A 13,830-nucleotide genomic window follows, 5' to 3' on the forward strand; every position below is an offset into this window, starting at 1 on the left:
CTTCTAACCAATTTGATAACTGCTGAAGCTATTTGAAATATAAAAATGCACTGCTAAAACATTATATGCATATCAAATATTTTGATACCAGTTTAAACAATATACTTACGTCATAATCCGGTTTTAAAGAAGCTTGTATCGTATCACTTTCGGGATAAACCTTCCACCAGCACGTGTGTTCCTTGCCAATAGTGACCAATATATCTGGATACTTTGGGTTGAAACCAATATCACAGACTAAGTCAGTGTGTAGCTGAATTTAGATTACAGATCAATTGTGATAACATTATAATGCGCTTTTATTAAGGAACGGTAGTAGAACTCCCTCCAGACTAGTCTAACTGCAAACTTATGTGATGAATAGCAAACATAAACCGAACTACTTTTAACAGTTTTCTTTCATCCATAATTTTAAAAAACAAGTATTCATATTTATTTAATTTGATTTTCATATGCGTATTAATGCTATGATTTACCACTTCCTGTCCCATCAAGCTTCCATTTGATGTATCCCAAACAGTGAGTTTCTTTTCTAAGCTATTGTCTACAACTGCGATCAGGTCCTATAAATTGAAATATTTAAAACTGAAATCAGTAATGCATTGTATAGTTTTTTTTTCTACAAGTGTATAGATAACAAAAAGTGTACTTTGTACACAATGGTTTCTTGGCAACTGTTTCCACGTATTACTAACTTAACATTGTACTCTTGGACATTTTAACATGTTTAGATTCAAATAATTTCTACTGACTGCAAAGCAAAAGTATCTTTGTCTATTTCAATGTTCCTACCAGCAGTTTGGACGTTCTATTTTACTTACCTTATTAGGCGCAAATGTTAAACAGGCAATCGACTTCTCAAACATATTCTCACCCAGGACATGCAATGTATGGAGATTATCAGATCTCCAAACTCTCACAACAGCCTAGAAAGAACAAAATATGAGACTGAAAACTGTTGATGTGGGTGTAACAGATATCTTTTTAAATAAAGGCTTTCAAAGTCGTTTTATGGCCTATTGTTGCGCTGTATGACATTCTGATTACTTTACAAAAGACGAGGATTTTGGTATGCAAGTTCTCTTTTAAGACGCAGACACGTGGAATAAGTAAAAACATAAAACATAAGTACAGGCTGTCCAGATTTAAACAGAAATGAAATAATAGATCATGGTCTAATGCAGTTTCCTTTTACAATGCAAACACTATCAACTTGTTTCTTCGACGATCCCGAAACACATAACATAAGTTCTCAGTGGTCTATGTAAGTTATGTATGTGTACCTTGATTGCTGTGTTCTTTCTGTTGGCGTATTGGCCACTGGCAACAATGAATTTGTTGGAATGGACATCTATACTATAACATAGTAAAGTTAAAGTGAATAAATTATATTACATACACGTAGAGATAGAAATCTCATATATTCACAAATAGAGACTAGATATTGATTTCTAAGTCCTTCAAATAACCAAAAGAAAACAAAACGTTTTACAAATGTAAGGAATTATATAAATTAAAGAAATAAATTATAGAGATATTTTTTTTTTGCATCTGTGTTCCCAAAGAGTGACACCTCTTGCCTCAGGTGTAGGCATGTATAAGGTACTTAAGGCATTGATATCTATTGTTTACTTCCCTTGTATTGTCACAACTGACGGGTTTCGACACAATATCATATTTTTACAACAAAACAATTAGGATATATTCATCTGTGTCTGATTTATCCGAGCTTCACTGCTTCAGATGACTTTGCTTGTAGCAAAATGCAGCTTTTATGAACAGATGTTGTAATATATGACAGGTAAGATTAACAACTCTAGGTGTAATAATTTTATCATATTGATCTTTTGTTCCTATGTATACGGTCAGTCTGCAACACCATTTCAAAGAAAAATTTCATTTTCATGAGATAAATCAAATACTTAGCTGTTACATAAACATGTCAGATATAAATATTAAAGCAGTGAATATTTCTTTTGTCTTTTCGTTTGAAATGGTAGTTGTATAAATTGTAATACCATGAAAAACTTTTGCGGTATTACTTTGATTATAGAAGGCTGAGGAGAAGTGCCACAACAAGTTTATATCTTTGTTCCTTTGTCATAGTTCTGTTCACAACAACAATATATTAACACCATGGTGTCAAGTTTTCGCCCGCGCACGCAAACTTGTATTAGGATTTGATTGCAAATGCATTGAAAAATCAATCCCAACACTTTGCGCATGAGAACAGCGGTACAAATAATATACCCGGTATTCTTTCTGAAAACCTTTCATTTCGTAGTATGTATCGATCTAATGAGCGAACATAATATATTATTCATGACTAAGAATATTTCAATTTTAATTTCAATTAGTTATGATTCCATTTCCCAATAAATAACGTAATCAAACGTAGCTAGATTGATTGATAGATTTTATGAATCTAAAGTCCCAATGTGATTTCGTTTCAAAAGGTAATAAGTTTAGCGAAATTGTTATAACTTCTGGTATTTTTTTCATATTTTTCTCAAATATTAAGTAAGATAAGTGAGACTAAGAAGATTCTATAGATATATAAATCCACGAGAGCCGAATACAAAATCCCCAAATCTAGCTGCTGTTATAATATACCTCTACCTTTTGTTTGTTGTTTTGTTACTGAACGAAACTTTCAATGTTTATCAATATTAAAATGGAACTAAGTGAAGTGTTTATGTGTGCTATTTATAGAACTGTGTCAGGTCATGCATATTAATGAAAGTAGTCCGGCAGCATACATTACAAAAGGTACGATACGGAATTTAAAAGGTACCATTGATACAGAATGTTTTTTTTTCTGCCTGTTCATATTTAATTGTGAAATACAAGCCGATTTTTTTTTACATAATTTATATATAGTTTATAATAAAAAAACTATTGATCGTCGATTTATATAACGAGACGTGTAATAGTTCTGTTCATAGCTCTATTAACATTTCTTAGCTATGCAGTAATATCTATTCAACGGGAAAGTACATTTTGTGAAGAAAATTTTCATTTTTAGATTATTATTTCTTCAGTTCTTTCCTCTAATAACTATCGACAATAAACCAAAACGTAGGCTAAAATATTTGCTAGGATAAGAGTATGATAAGATACCATTTAATGTCGTCGGTGTGTTCTTTGTAAAATTTCTGTTTGTGGGTGTCTTTGTTGTAGATGATAGCAACATAGGACATAAAGTACAATATCTCCCCACCGGCAAGGGTGTGAATGTTCTTGCGACAGTCGTTTCCACGGTAACCATATCTGTTGTGTGATCGAAAGAAACGTGAAATTATAGCGTAGATGGCACTGCAATAAATAATCACTTCATGGAAGAGGTAAATAAGTTTAGATCATGCTATCTTATTTCACTTTTTTCGTCGTCAACTTTTCAAATTACTTTGTTTACAATAATAAAGACAACATGAAATCGGTGCTTACTATAAAAATTATATCACTTAGACAACATCATATAATATATACTTACCAGCTTTGATGGATTTTCGATTATTTCAAAACTTGTATTGATTATATCAATAATCAATTGAGCCGTGCCATGAGAAAACCAACATAGTGAGTTTGCGACCAGCAGTCTGGTCAGGATCCATGCTGTTCGCTAACAGTTTCTCCAATTGCAATAGGCTTTAAAAGCGAACAGCATGGATCCTGACCAGACTGCGCGGATGAGCAGGCTGGTCTGGATCCACGCTGGTCGCACACCCACTATGTTGGTTTTCTCATGGCACGGCTCAATTAACTTCTACAATGCTTTGTTAATTTACAAGTAGATCAATGCGCATACATGTTTTATATTTAATGACAACCCCTTTTTCAGTCTTGTTTTGTAGTTTACTTCTTTTTATACCGTTTATACCAATGTTTAGATGTTTTAAGTTGAAAGAGCGCAAAAAGACAAAAAAACAATTATGATCTAAATGTATTAATGCTGAAATTTGAAACAACTTACACCCACTGTAGTCTCATACGTTCACATGGTGGTTCAATTAATTGCTTATCAATGAAATCCTTATCTGTTGTAAATGATAATGTCTTCCCTTTAACTTCTATCGAAACAACTGTTTTCTCCCCTTCTGTGAGCACTTTGTGATTTTCGTCGTCATCTGTACGGTAAATTAAACAATTTGTCATAAGTCAGTTTTGCCAAGATGGCTTCTTATTCAGAAAAGTAGCATTAGATGAAAATCGCTTAATATATATCCAGTAATAATTTGAAAGTTTTCAGCTAGATCCACTTCAAAAAAATGTTAACACTAATTTGAGAATTCAAGTTTTTCTCTGTTGTGTCGAGTTTGGCACACGAGTTAGTTAACATATCAAGCAGCACATTTTTATGACTGGCCGAAGAGTGTAACCGTACTCAATCATCAAATCATGAGTCTTGATATGATTGATTATTATCTTGCCAAAGATAGACACAACCAACAGATGAAACGGAGATTACCGTAGTGGAGCCTAATTACGTATTCTCCCGTATGCGATTTCTCCGGGTTTTTTTCTTTTACTGAAAGTAGTGTACTCGTTCAACTATGTTTTCGTCCAAATGATGCCGAACTGAATAACGGCATAACGTAATCATACGAAAAGTGCGGGGTGTCATTCCGGGTCCATTATTATTAAGTAAATACGTTCTTAAAGGAAACCATTTACCGTCTTCTTTGTTATCAACGGATACAATTTGACCATTCTTGAATGTAACCATCTCCACATTGTCGGTATCGTACTGTGCACCAATTTTTGTTTTATCGTCACTCGTCTCATCGGCAGTCTTCAAATTTTCATCTGCATTGTCTTTGTCACTTAGTTGCTCGGAGGGTGTGTCTTGTACTCGAGTTTCCTCTGTATTGGTACTTGATTGCTCCTCAATATCACCGGAAGTGGAGGGAAGGGATCGTTCATCTTGAGATGATATAACATCTGACTGGCCTCCGTCTTTTTCTATGTTGTGATCTTAACATTAAAGGTATACCGACTGTTTCTAAACAACTTGTAACTATTTTATTCAGACACATTTCTCAAATTTTGTAAAGTTTGTACATTGTATGTTGAATTTAAGTACGCATTTCAATAAAATATATAAATTATAATGGTGACCAAAACAAAAACTACATTGTATTATAGCTTTAGGCGTAAACACATTAAGTTTTTTCAGATGTTTAAATATTTAAGCGCTCGTGCTTCAATCCATGTGTATCTTTCTATTTACTCTAAACAGATTTTAATGAGGAATCGAAGTGAATCAACGAATTTCAACAGAGGAGTGGCTCAATTTCTTGAACATATTTTTCGTATCGGTTTCCGTAACTGAATTCAATTTTGGATAGTCTTCAATTCGGACATGTTAGTTTCAGATGCCTTTTTACGTGATTTATTGGGATGACGTGTACATGTTTTCACCAGTTTTACAGTGGCAGGCTAAAGACAATGTATGTTTACCTGTTTGCTCTTGGTCCAATTTATCTGGAGTTTCTTCCTTCTTAGGCTGTTCAATTCTATAGAAACAGAAACATAAACAGGTCCTTAAGAATTATGCACTTAAAATAAATGTATTATTATTATTATTATTAGTAGTAGTAGTAGTAGTAGTAGTAGTAATATTTTATTATTAATCGTTACTATTACACTTTTATATGACACGGTATTATGTATAGATATATTTACACCTTCAGAAGACATTTCAAAATTGCTAACAATTACAGATCTAAAGCTTTAACATGTTTTAATTAAAATACGAGTACAAAATTACACGACAATCGTTTTTAGAACTAAAACTTTCATATTGCAAGACAAGAAAAACAGTCATATTGCAAAGTGTTGTGAAAAGGAATGGGGATTTAAGAGATCTAGATGTATACCGGAATGTTACTAAGCATTTGCAGAAACATTTTGGCTACACGATGTCATCAGTTACTATGTTAATGACGTGAAAATATAGGAATGTAATCCACTGTCCGTGTCAGTAGGTAAAATCAGGACTTTTTTTTATCTTGGTCAAGGCCAAGTTGATTAGATAATCTTATGACTTTTTACCAGTAGTATATATTTGAAGCTGATTTAAAATCGAGAACTGTAAACATTATGTTAAAAACTCACGAAATCTCTTCGTTAGGTACATTTGCGTTGATGCCGTTTTCTTTAATCTCCATCTTCTTTTCATGATTTTCGGCATTGTTTCCACTGGCCATGACACCAGCATCTTCTTCTTTCACTATATTGGGCTTTTTCAATGAGCTCTAAATAAAAGTTAGGCATGAATAACGTATTGCTTACATTTATATATACAAGGCTTTAAGTTCAGAAAATTTAGGTATTGGTGTTTGTCTATAAATGAAGAAACATTCAACTATTTTATTTGGAGGTTTACGGAACATGGAAGAAAATTAATGTTACAATTGACTTTTTATTTGCAATGCTCACTGGGAAATTTGACTTTTTACTTTGAAAATCCTTTGTATTTGAAGTGTAAGTTTGTTATGATATATTAATTACGATTTAAATATGGTTATCACTAATCCTTAAATTTTTAAAATCTGAAATCTCAATTTTACAATATTCTGTAAAAACAGCATACCTTTTTGCGAAGTTTATTTACAATATTTATCCTTGTTTTTGAAGAGAGTTCATCTATTGGAGACGGCTCAATCGGCGTTCTACTCTTTAATCTTTCCGGCAGTGACTTAAGACTAGGACAAGTTATTTTTGCGCTCTCTTGGGCACGCTCGAGAAAAGACAGAAATTCAGGCCAGCTAGAATTAGATTAAAAGAATATTCAATATAGTTTAATAGTTTTGGTATGTTAGTTTTACAGTTCGTGTACATATCTATTCCTTTACTGTACAACTTGAATTATTTTTATAGCGTTCTTGTAAGTAATTTAGAAGTTTAAAATCATTCTAAAATACGAACAAGGGTAAAGGACATGTATTTAGATCTTTTAGTAGTAAAAAGCAAATGAAGCATTTGTTCCTATTTAGTTTGTCCTTACTATATATTCTTTAGAAAGGAAATGAGAATGTATAGGATTAAAGATGTTAACTTCAAATTGTGTTTCATGTTCTCTCAGATGGGTTTTACAGTAATACATTGTCTTAAAAGTGTGATATTGTTTAGGCATACTGATGCTTGGAGCAAGCGTACAAGTAATACACATTATAGACGTTGCTTTATTTTGAGAAACAAAAAATGAGTGAAGTTAGTAAAACAAATCTGTTTTCTAAGAAGAAAAAAAGCGAAAAGAAGAAAAAAAGAAAAGAACATACAGGAAAATCCAACAATTAGCTGAAAATGTATAAAATCTGTGTAGAGAAACGTTTTTCCTATCATAACAATATGGAACTTACCAAATCTTGTCGTTCTTTTCTTCGTCACACCTTTTCATAAGATTTTTCAATAGAGCTCCATATATCGGAAGCTGGAGGTCATTACACACGTGCTTCAGCTGAAATACATTTAAGAAATAAATTGAGGTTACATAGTTACCTTCTGGATCATCAAGTGCACTGCATTATTTAAAGTGTTTAGAGAAGGAATGCCTTCATGCGCATGCGAACGTTAAACAGCCCAGTGTATCGTATAATGTAATAGCAAACTACACAGGGACAACTTCCACACAATTATTTTGAGTATGATGTCACAAAGTTGCAATGTAACGTAACAAGGAGTAAAACATTAGTAATGGGATGTAGACAGTAATGAAAATAAGCTGTATATCTAGATTTACAACCGACCTAAAATGATTTTGTATAAAAATGACTTGACAGTAGAATACCAATTAAGCTACGGTATCACATGTTTTTAATAACACCCGAAAATACTTACTTGTGGACCATCAATAATCCCACATTTAGCAGTGTCCCTCCTCTGCAGCTCATTCCTCAAATCCGTAAGGTTAATATACTCATGACTTTTTATGAGTTGGGACTCTATTCTCCACAATAAATCGTCATCTATGTCGTCCTGTGAAACATCATTTCGAGGAGCAAGATCATTACGTTTGTGCATAGCCATTACGCTGTCACGTCCCGTGCGCCCATGTGATTCCATTAGGAAACGGAAAAGTGCTTCAAGATCTATTCCTTTTGTGCTGTCGAATTTTGCAATCAGCGACTTCAAAAGCAGACTAGGTAATGTTACGGAATTTTCCTAAAAGTAAAAATTATCAAAGACTGTGATTTTTTTTATATTTTAAACATCATTCAATATGACTGGTTTCTGTTCGACAAAAAAACCAATCTCATTAGTGCGAAAAAAGTAGGTTGTCAATTATACTCGTTACAGCAAGGACTCTCAGAAACGCTTAAAACAACATCAAATAATCGTAGAAATTGATAATGCATTCAATACTGAACAAAACATAAGCATGTTTATTTGCGTTTACATCTGTTATTTTATTATTTGAAAATGATAAAATATATGAATACGGCATGTGAAGCATTTTATCACTGAGGAAATATCTGCTTTCAGATAGAGCCTCATTACCATCTAAACAGGTATCCTCCCATTCCCATCCTCACCCCAACAACTAGTGAAATATTTGATATTCCCTAATACAGAATATATCTATACTGACTGGCAGGATGGACTTCAGTCTGACCTAGCTAATAAAGACTAGGTTATCATTTACTACTTATCAAATGTAAAAACGGTCATAGATAAGGAAACGTCATATGTAGCATAAGTTATAGTGTTAAGATTAAAAGATGGCATATCACCTTTTGTTTGCATTAATATTTGTGACAAACGCATATTGTGTAAAGGCTGTGTCAGTTGGAGAGCTTGAGTCGAGAATAGACGCCGTTGAAAAGCAATGTGAGTAAGATAAGCTTTTGTTCTTTCATGTGTGTCTGAAGAACAATATTTCAGTAGATATGTAATCTATACAACCCTAATTCTCCAAACATCCTATCACAATTCTAAAACGGAGGATGTATTTCTGCAGACATTGCCTTCTGTCGAATGGTCAAAGCGAACAATTGTCTCGGCTTGGGTTTTTTTTGAACCCATGGTATCCCAATTAATAGTTTTATTATATACCCACACGGTTTACTGGTGTCAAAGGTAAGCATTTTGAAAATAATAGTTAAAGAAACAGAATTTTAAAAGCAAGTAATTGAGTAAGGATACTACAACATTAAGCATTTCACACAAAAATACAGTCTCTGTAAAAGACTGAGACCTGTTTTATCTCTAACAGTTGTGGGAGTTTCTCATATAGAAAAGTATGTATTGCACTAACTTCTAAATAGAAACATACAAATATTGTTCACCTATACAAAAACTAGAACATGGTAAACTTCAACAATCTTAATGATTCTCGTTTTTGCAACATGTAAATTACTGTGTATGTATCAAAAAAGTAACTACAGGTCTTATAAATTAATAACATAAGGCGTCAAATTTTAAAGCTTTGTTTTTGAAAACAGAAATCTTTGGTAAGGACATTGATATACTTATAGATATGAAATGTTTGTTATTTGAGTAATTGTTTCGCTGTGATATCTACTAAAATGTGAAAGGGTATAGTGCAAGTAAGCAACATAATAGCAGACACAGTTTGACTGGGTGTATTCATGAGGTAATGAAATGTTCAACAACATCTGAATGCCCTTTAGCACCGACAGAACTTTAATAGACCAGAAAATATACTATATATTTTGTATGCAACCAGGTGCGGCTCAGAACGTTCAGTTCAAAGAGGAAAACCAGAAACTGAGAAACGAATTAGAACAGTTAAGGGCCACTGTTATGAAGCAGGATGCACAGTTACAAGATGAGATCAAAGATTTGCGCCAGGTTGCTGTTGAGAAAATAAAACATATTGGTGCAGGTAAATATCCAAAGGGCAGTACCAGCTTAATTCACTAGAATCTGCGGTGTTGTACGCTTTGTTTGTGTCTAATGATTCCAGAACAAACATATGACTTAAATGCTAAGTTGTAATATGATGATATTTTTTCTAGTCTCGGTCAACGTAGTATGATAATGCATATTAAAAACGAAGGTTCCACCCTGTCATGTCTGTCGCTTGTATGAATTCTATGCTTTGTTAATATAAAAAACGTGAACATGAGTATAAGAGAGCAAAGACACTTCCGATTGAATAATAATATTTGTATATCAATGATCACTGTACATTGTATCTAGGCCAGAAACGCGGCAAACGGTTTGTGATTGACGAAAATGAAACAGTGGCATTTCATGCAACTTTAACTGGAGGAAGGGCAATACAGCATCTGCATATTAACCAAACTATCATCTTCAATAACGTCATGCTAAATATTGGCGGTGCCTATCACTCTCAGCATGGACTTTTCGTGGCAAATGTGAAAGGAATCTACATTTTCTCCGTTTCCATCATGGGTTTATACGGAGGAACGGATTCAACGATGGTCTTTATCATGAAAAATGGCAAAGAAGTGGCTGCAGCGATTGCGGACGGTAGAGGCGGTACTCATGACCAGGGATCCACAACAGTTGTTCTACAACTCGTACCGGGAGATGAGGTTTGGGTGAGCGTTCAGAGGCACGATGACACAGCTATTTGGACTGACAGTTTAGACAGTTTCATGGGTTGTCTTATAACATATACGTAATAAAATATCATATTGCTCATACTTTATTATTCTAGCTGTTCACATATATCTCTTATAAAATAACCCAAATAATATGCCAGTATTTGTGGTCAAGTCATGTGAAAAGGTTCTATTTTTGCGTCAAAATAAACCAGTAAGCAAATAAAACTTTCAGTTTACTTTTATCACTGAATCAACCCTAATTGAAAAAAAAATATGATAACAGTCTGTAAAAAGATCCCTTTGAAGCACAGAACGCAACGAATCAAAATGATTTCAATCTCGGTTTGATTGACTGAGTACATTAGCATTCTCTTTTTGCCCCCTAGCACCGGCTTAAGCGGAACTCGGTTATACAATAATTGAATACAATCCGTGATCCAAAAGGATCAGAATAACTGTGCTACATTTGTATGTACTTGCATTTAGGTTCCGGTCGTAGGTCGTAGGTCGTAGGTCTGTATTAAGATATAGTTTTATAAAAGATATAGTTTTATTATAAAACTATTTTATTATTTTTCCTTAAAATCAAACTAATTTTAAACTTAAATTGTTCGAACATAAATTATACCACATGTTCGTATGAAAATTAATAGAGTCTTTTCTAATCATAATAAATAAATTGATAAATCTAAGGTCAAGGCTCTGAACATGTAATGATTTCTGTTCGTTTCTGTATACTCCGTATGCAATTTTGGCATTCCTCGGCTTCTACGGAATGTCATATGATCGGAAGAGCTACATTTACGTCCAAAATGCCAAAATAATATACGATAAAACATACTCGCACAGAAATTTCGGACTGTCATTATGAGTCAAATTATAATACAAAACCTGTAGTGCCTGCAACGTTTCCTTGCTTGTCATTCTGCCCTCGTCGTTACCATATTGCCGGAGGCTCATATGTAACGCCCTCATTCGTTGCTGACTGTAATCTCCAACAATATCACTTAACTCTTTCAGCATTTTCTCATCTTGTTTATGCCTATCCTCTACGGGATCTTTCGTTTCTGAAATGTAACATTTACTTTGACACTAACATTTAAAATGAAATCATTCGCATTTGGTCTTACACATGAGAAAACTTTTGTTCAGCAAAGTAAACATATTTCCTTGTTTGTTGCTAAACACAGAGTTTAATTTTAATATTAATAAAAAATCTTCATCTGACTCATATTTGAAATGGAAATATACAAACATAAAAAAGAATAATGTCATTCATAATCAAGAGGGTCATGATGACCCTTGATCGCTCACCAGAGTAATATGAGCTACATGTTTCAAATGTCAAACTGATGATTTTTAGAAATTTTTTGGAAGATTTTCCTATGTACAATCAAGTAACCCCTGGGGCGGGGCAAATTTTATCCCGAGGGTCATGATTTGAATAAGTTTGTAGCAGTCTACTAGGCAATGTTACATATCAAATATCTAAGATCTAGGCCTTCTGGTTTATTTTTAGCAAATTTATGAGGATTTCCCTATGTACAATCAAGTGACCCCTGTGGCGGGGCCAATTTTGACTCCGGGGTTCATGATTTGAACAAATTTTGTAGAGGTCTACTAGGCAATGCTAAATATGAAATATCTAAGCTCTAGGCCTTCTGGTTTATTTTTAGAATTTTTTTTGAAGATTTTCCTATGTAAACTCAAGTGCCCCTGGGGCGGGGTCAATTTTGACCCCGGGGTCATGATTTGAACAACTTTAGTAGAAGTCTATTAGGCAATGCTACATGTCAAATATCTAAGCTCTAGGGCTTCTGGTTTTTGAGAAGAAGATTTTTGAAGATTTTCCTATGTAAAATCAAGTGACCCCTGGGGCGGGGTCAATTTTGACCCCGGGGTCATGCTTTGAACAAACTTGGTAGAGGTCTACTAGGCAATGCTTCACACCAAATATCTAAGCTCTAGGGCTTCTGGTTTTTGAGAAGAATATTTTCAATTTTTTTCCTTTCGGTTGCCATAGCAACCAGAGTTCTGCATGGAATTCAATTCTTTGAATAGTTTTTGTAGAGCTTCACCCAAGGAACATTCCTGTGAAGTTTGCATGAAATTGGCCTAGCGGTTTATGAGGAGATGTCATTTAAAGTAAAAAGTTTACGGACGGACGACGGACGACGGACGGTGACCCATCCTAATAGCTCACCCTGAGCCTTTGGCTCTGGTGAGCTAACAAAACTGAAAACAACAACATCATAGGTTTAGTTACCGGCAATATTTAAATCTCTGTGCGCTTTGCGGAAGTTAGATTTCGGCGCCTTTTGACTTTGTTTGCGTTTATCGGTATGGCCACTGGTTTCATATGACGGCCTAGTACTTCGTTGACTTTTACCAGTTGGCATAGCTTTGTTGAACGTAAAGACGAAATCCTGAAGTCAAAGAAACAGAAAATGGAAGAAATCATACAGGCTGCAAGCATTAGTATTATATTCAAATGCTTACGATGTGCTCGATTCATTTATGTTTTCTACAGTATATATACATGAAATACAGATGTATTTCATTTTGATTATTAGAATGTAAGTATAGATTCCCGCTCAGTCAGTAGCCTTAAAAAGAAAGAAAAATATCAAGATGGACAATACCAGACACTCACATATTATTGTCATTATTGGGTTTATAGGTCTCATAATGACTAGAGCGCCGTCGGGTATTTCCGGATACTTTATGTCTTCAAAGACATATTTGGGAAAACAAGTAGAATTTCGCGCCGCCATATATCCGAAAAATAAAAGGAGCTTCTTACCGGCCTTTGACTCTAGTTTCCAATATGCTATATAAATGGAACGCATCTGTAAACAGGGAACCATGCGCCAGTTTAATTTCGGGTAAAGTCGGATAGTGCGGGTAATCTCGGATACTAAAATTATTTTTAAAAAATAATGTAACAAGTGTCTTTTAGAAACAGTGCAAGTATTCTATTTCTTAGTTAAACAGAAACATGATTTATGACAATAAACTTTTACATTTCGTAGCTAAACAGAAACATGATTTATGACAATGAACTCTTACATTTCGTAGCTTAACAGAAATATGATGTGACAATAAACTTTCAATTTCGTAGCTTAACAGAAACCTAATTTATGACAATATTTTGTTCATTGTCCTAAGTCAACAGAAATCAGACTTATGACAACATTTCGTAGTTTAACAGAAACATATTTTAATGAAAATATTATTTTTCCATTTCGTTGCTTCATAGAAACATGATTTATGACATTTTTTTTTTCATTTT

General features: G+C 33.8%; 2 protein-coding genes across 7 annotated transcripts in view; one reads left to right on the forward strand and one right to left on the reverse strand.

Moving 5' to 3' along the window:
- LOC123552252 (echinoderm microtubule-associated protein-like 2) overlaps positions 1 to 13,830 on the reverse strand; it is a 67,913-nt gene that overhangs the window by 8,913 nt on the left and 45,170 nt on the right. For 4 of the 6 annotated variants that reach the window (XM_053525208.1, XM_053525207.1, XM_053525205.1 and 1 more), the window contains exons 2-15: positions 12,805 to 12,964; positions 11,430 to 11,605; positions 7,843 to 8,166; positions 7,365 to 7,462; positions 6,596 to 6,770; positions 6,118 to 6,257; positions 5,461 to 5,516; positions 4,675 to 4,974; positions 3,974 to 4,127; positions 3,121 to 3,270; positions 1,284 to 1,356; positions 822 to 926; positions 477 to 563; positions 110 to 253 (exon numbers count right to left, since the gene is read on the reverse strand). In XM_053525208.1, the coding sequence (XP_053381183.1) occupies positions 110 to 253; positions 477 to 563; positions 822 to 926; positions 1,284 to 1,356; positions 3,121 to 3,270; positions 3,974 to 4,127; positions 4,675 to 4,974; positions 5,461 to 5,516; positions 6,118 to 6,257; positions 6,596 to 6,770; positions 7,365 to 7,462; positions 7,843 to 8,166; positions 11,430 to 11,605; positions 12,805 to 12,937 (2,115 nt within the window). In that variant the 5' untranslated portion in view covers positions 12,938 to 12,964. Of the gene's footprint in view, positions 1 to 109; positions 254 to 476; positions 564 to 821; positions 927 to 1,283; positions 1,357 to 3,120; positions 3,271 to 3,973; positions 4,128 to 4,674; positions 4,975 to 5,460; positions 5,517 to 6,117; positions 6,258 to 6,595; positions 6,771 to 7,364; positions 7,463 to 7,842; positions 8,167 to 8,502; positions 8,604 to 11,429; positions 11,606 to 12,804; positions 12,965 to 13,830 lie in introns of those variants that run through there. The other 2 variants (XM_045341764.2, XM_053525209.1) reach the window with 2 other exon arrangements.
- LOC123552259 (cerebellin-2-like) lies at positions 8,673 to 10,635 on the forward strand. The gene is made up of 3 exons (XM_045341777.2): positions 8,673 to 8,832; positions 9,692 to 9,850; positions 10,168 to 10,635. Exons 1-3 carry the CDS (start codon positions 8,724 to 8,726, stop codon positions 10,614 to 10,616), a joined length of 717 nt encoding a protein of 238 aa, XP_045197712.2. The 5' UTR covers positions 8,673 to 8,723; the 3' UTR covers positions 10,617 to 10,635.

The sequence above is a fragment of the Mercenaria mercenaria genome, chromosome 15 (assembly GCF_021730395.1).
Source record: "Mercenaria mercenaria strain notata chromosome 15, MADL_Memer_1, whole genome shotgun sequence".
Taxonomy (NCBI): domain Eukaryota; kingdom Metazoa; phylum Mollusca; class Bivalvia; order Venerida; family Veneridae; genus Mercenaria; species Mercenaria mercenaria.

Bases quoted from the DNA above. Each gene is read 5' to 3' on its own strand.
- LOC123552259 (XM_045341777.2), top strand. From the start codon at position 8,724: ATGGCATATCACCTTTTGTTTGCATTAATATTTGTGACAAACGCATAT. The intron at 8,833-9,691 runs GTGAGTAAGATA...GTATGCAACCAG, and splicing joins AGACGCCGTTGAAAAGCAAT to GTGCGGCTCAGAACGTTCAG. The intron at 9,851-10,167 runs GTAAATATCCAA...CATTGTATCTAG, and splicing joins AATAAAACATATTGGTGCAG to GCCAGAAACGCGGCAAACGG.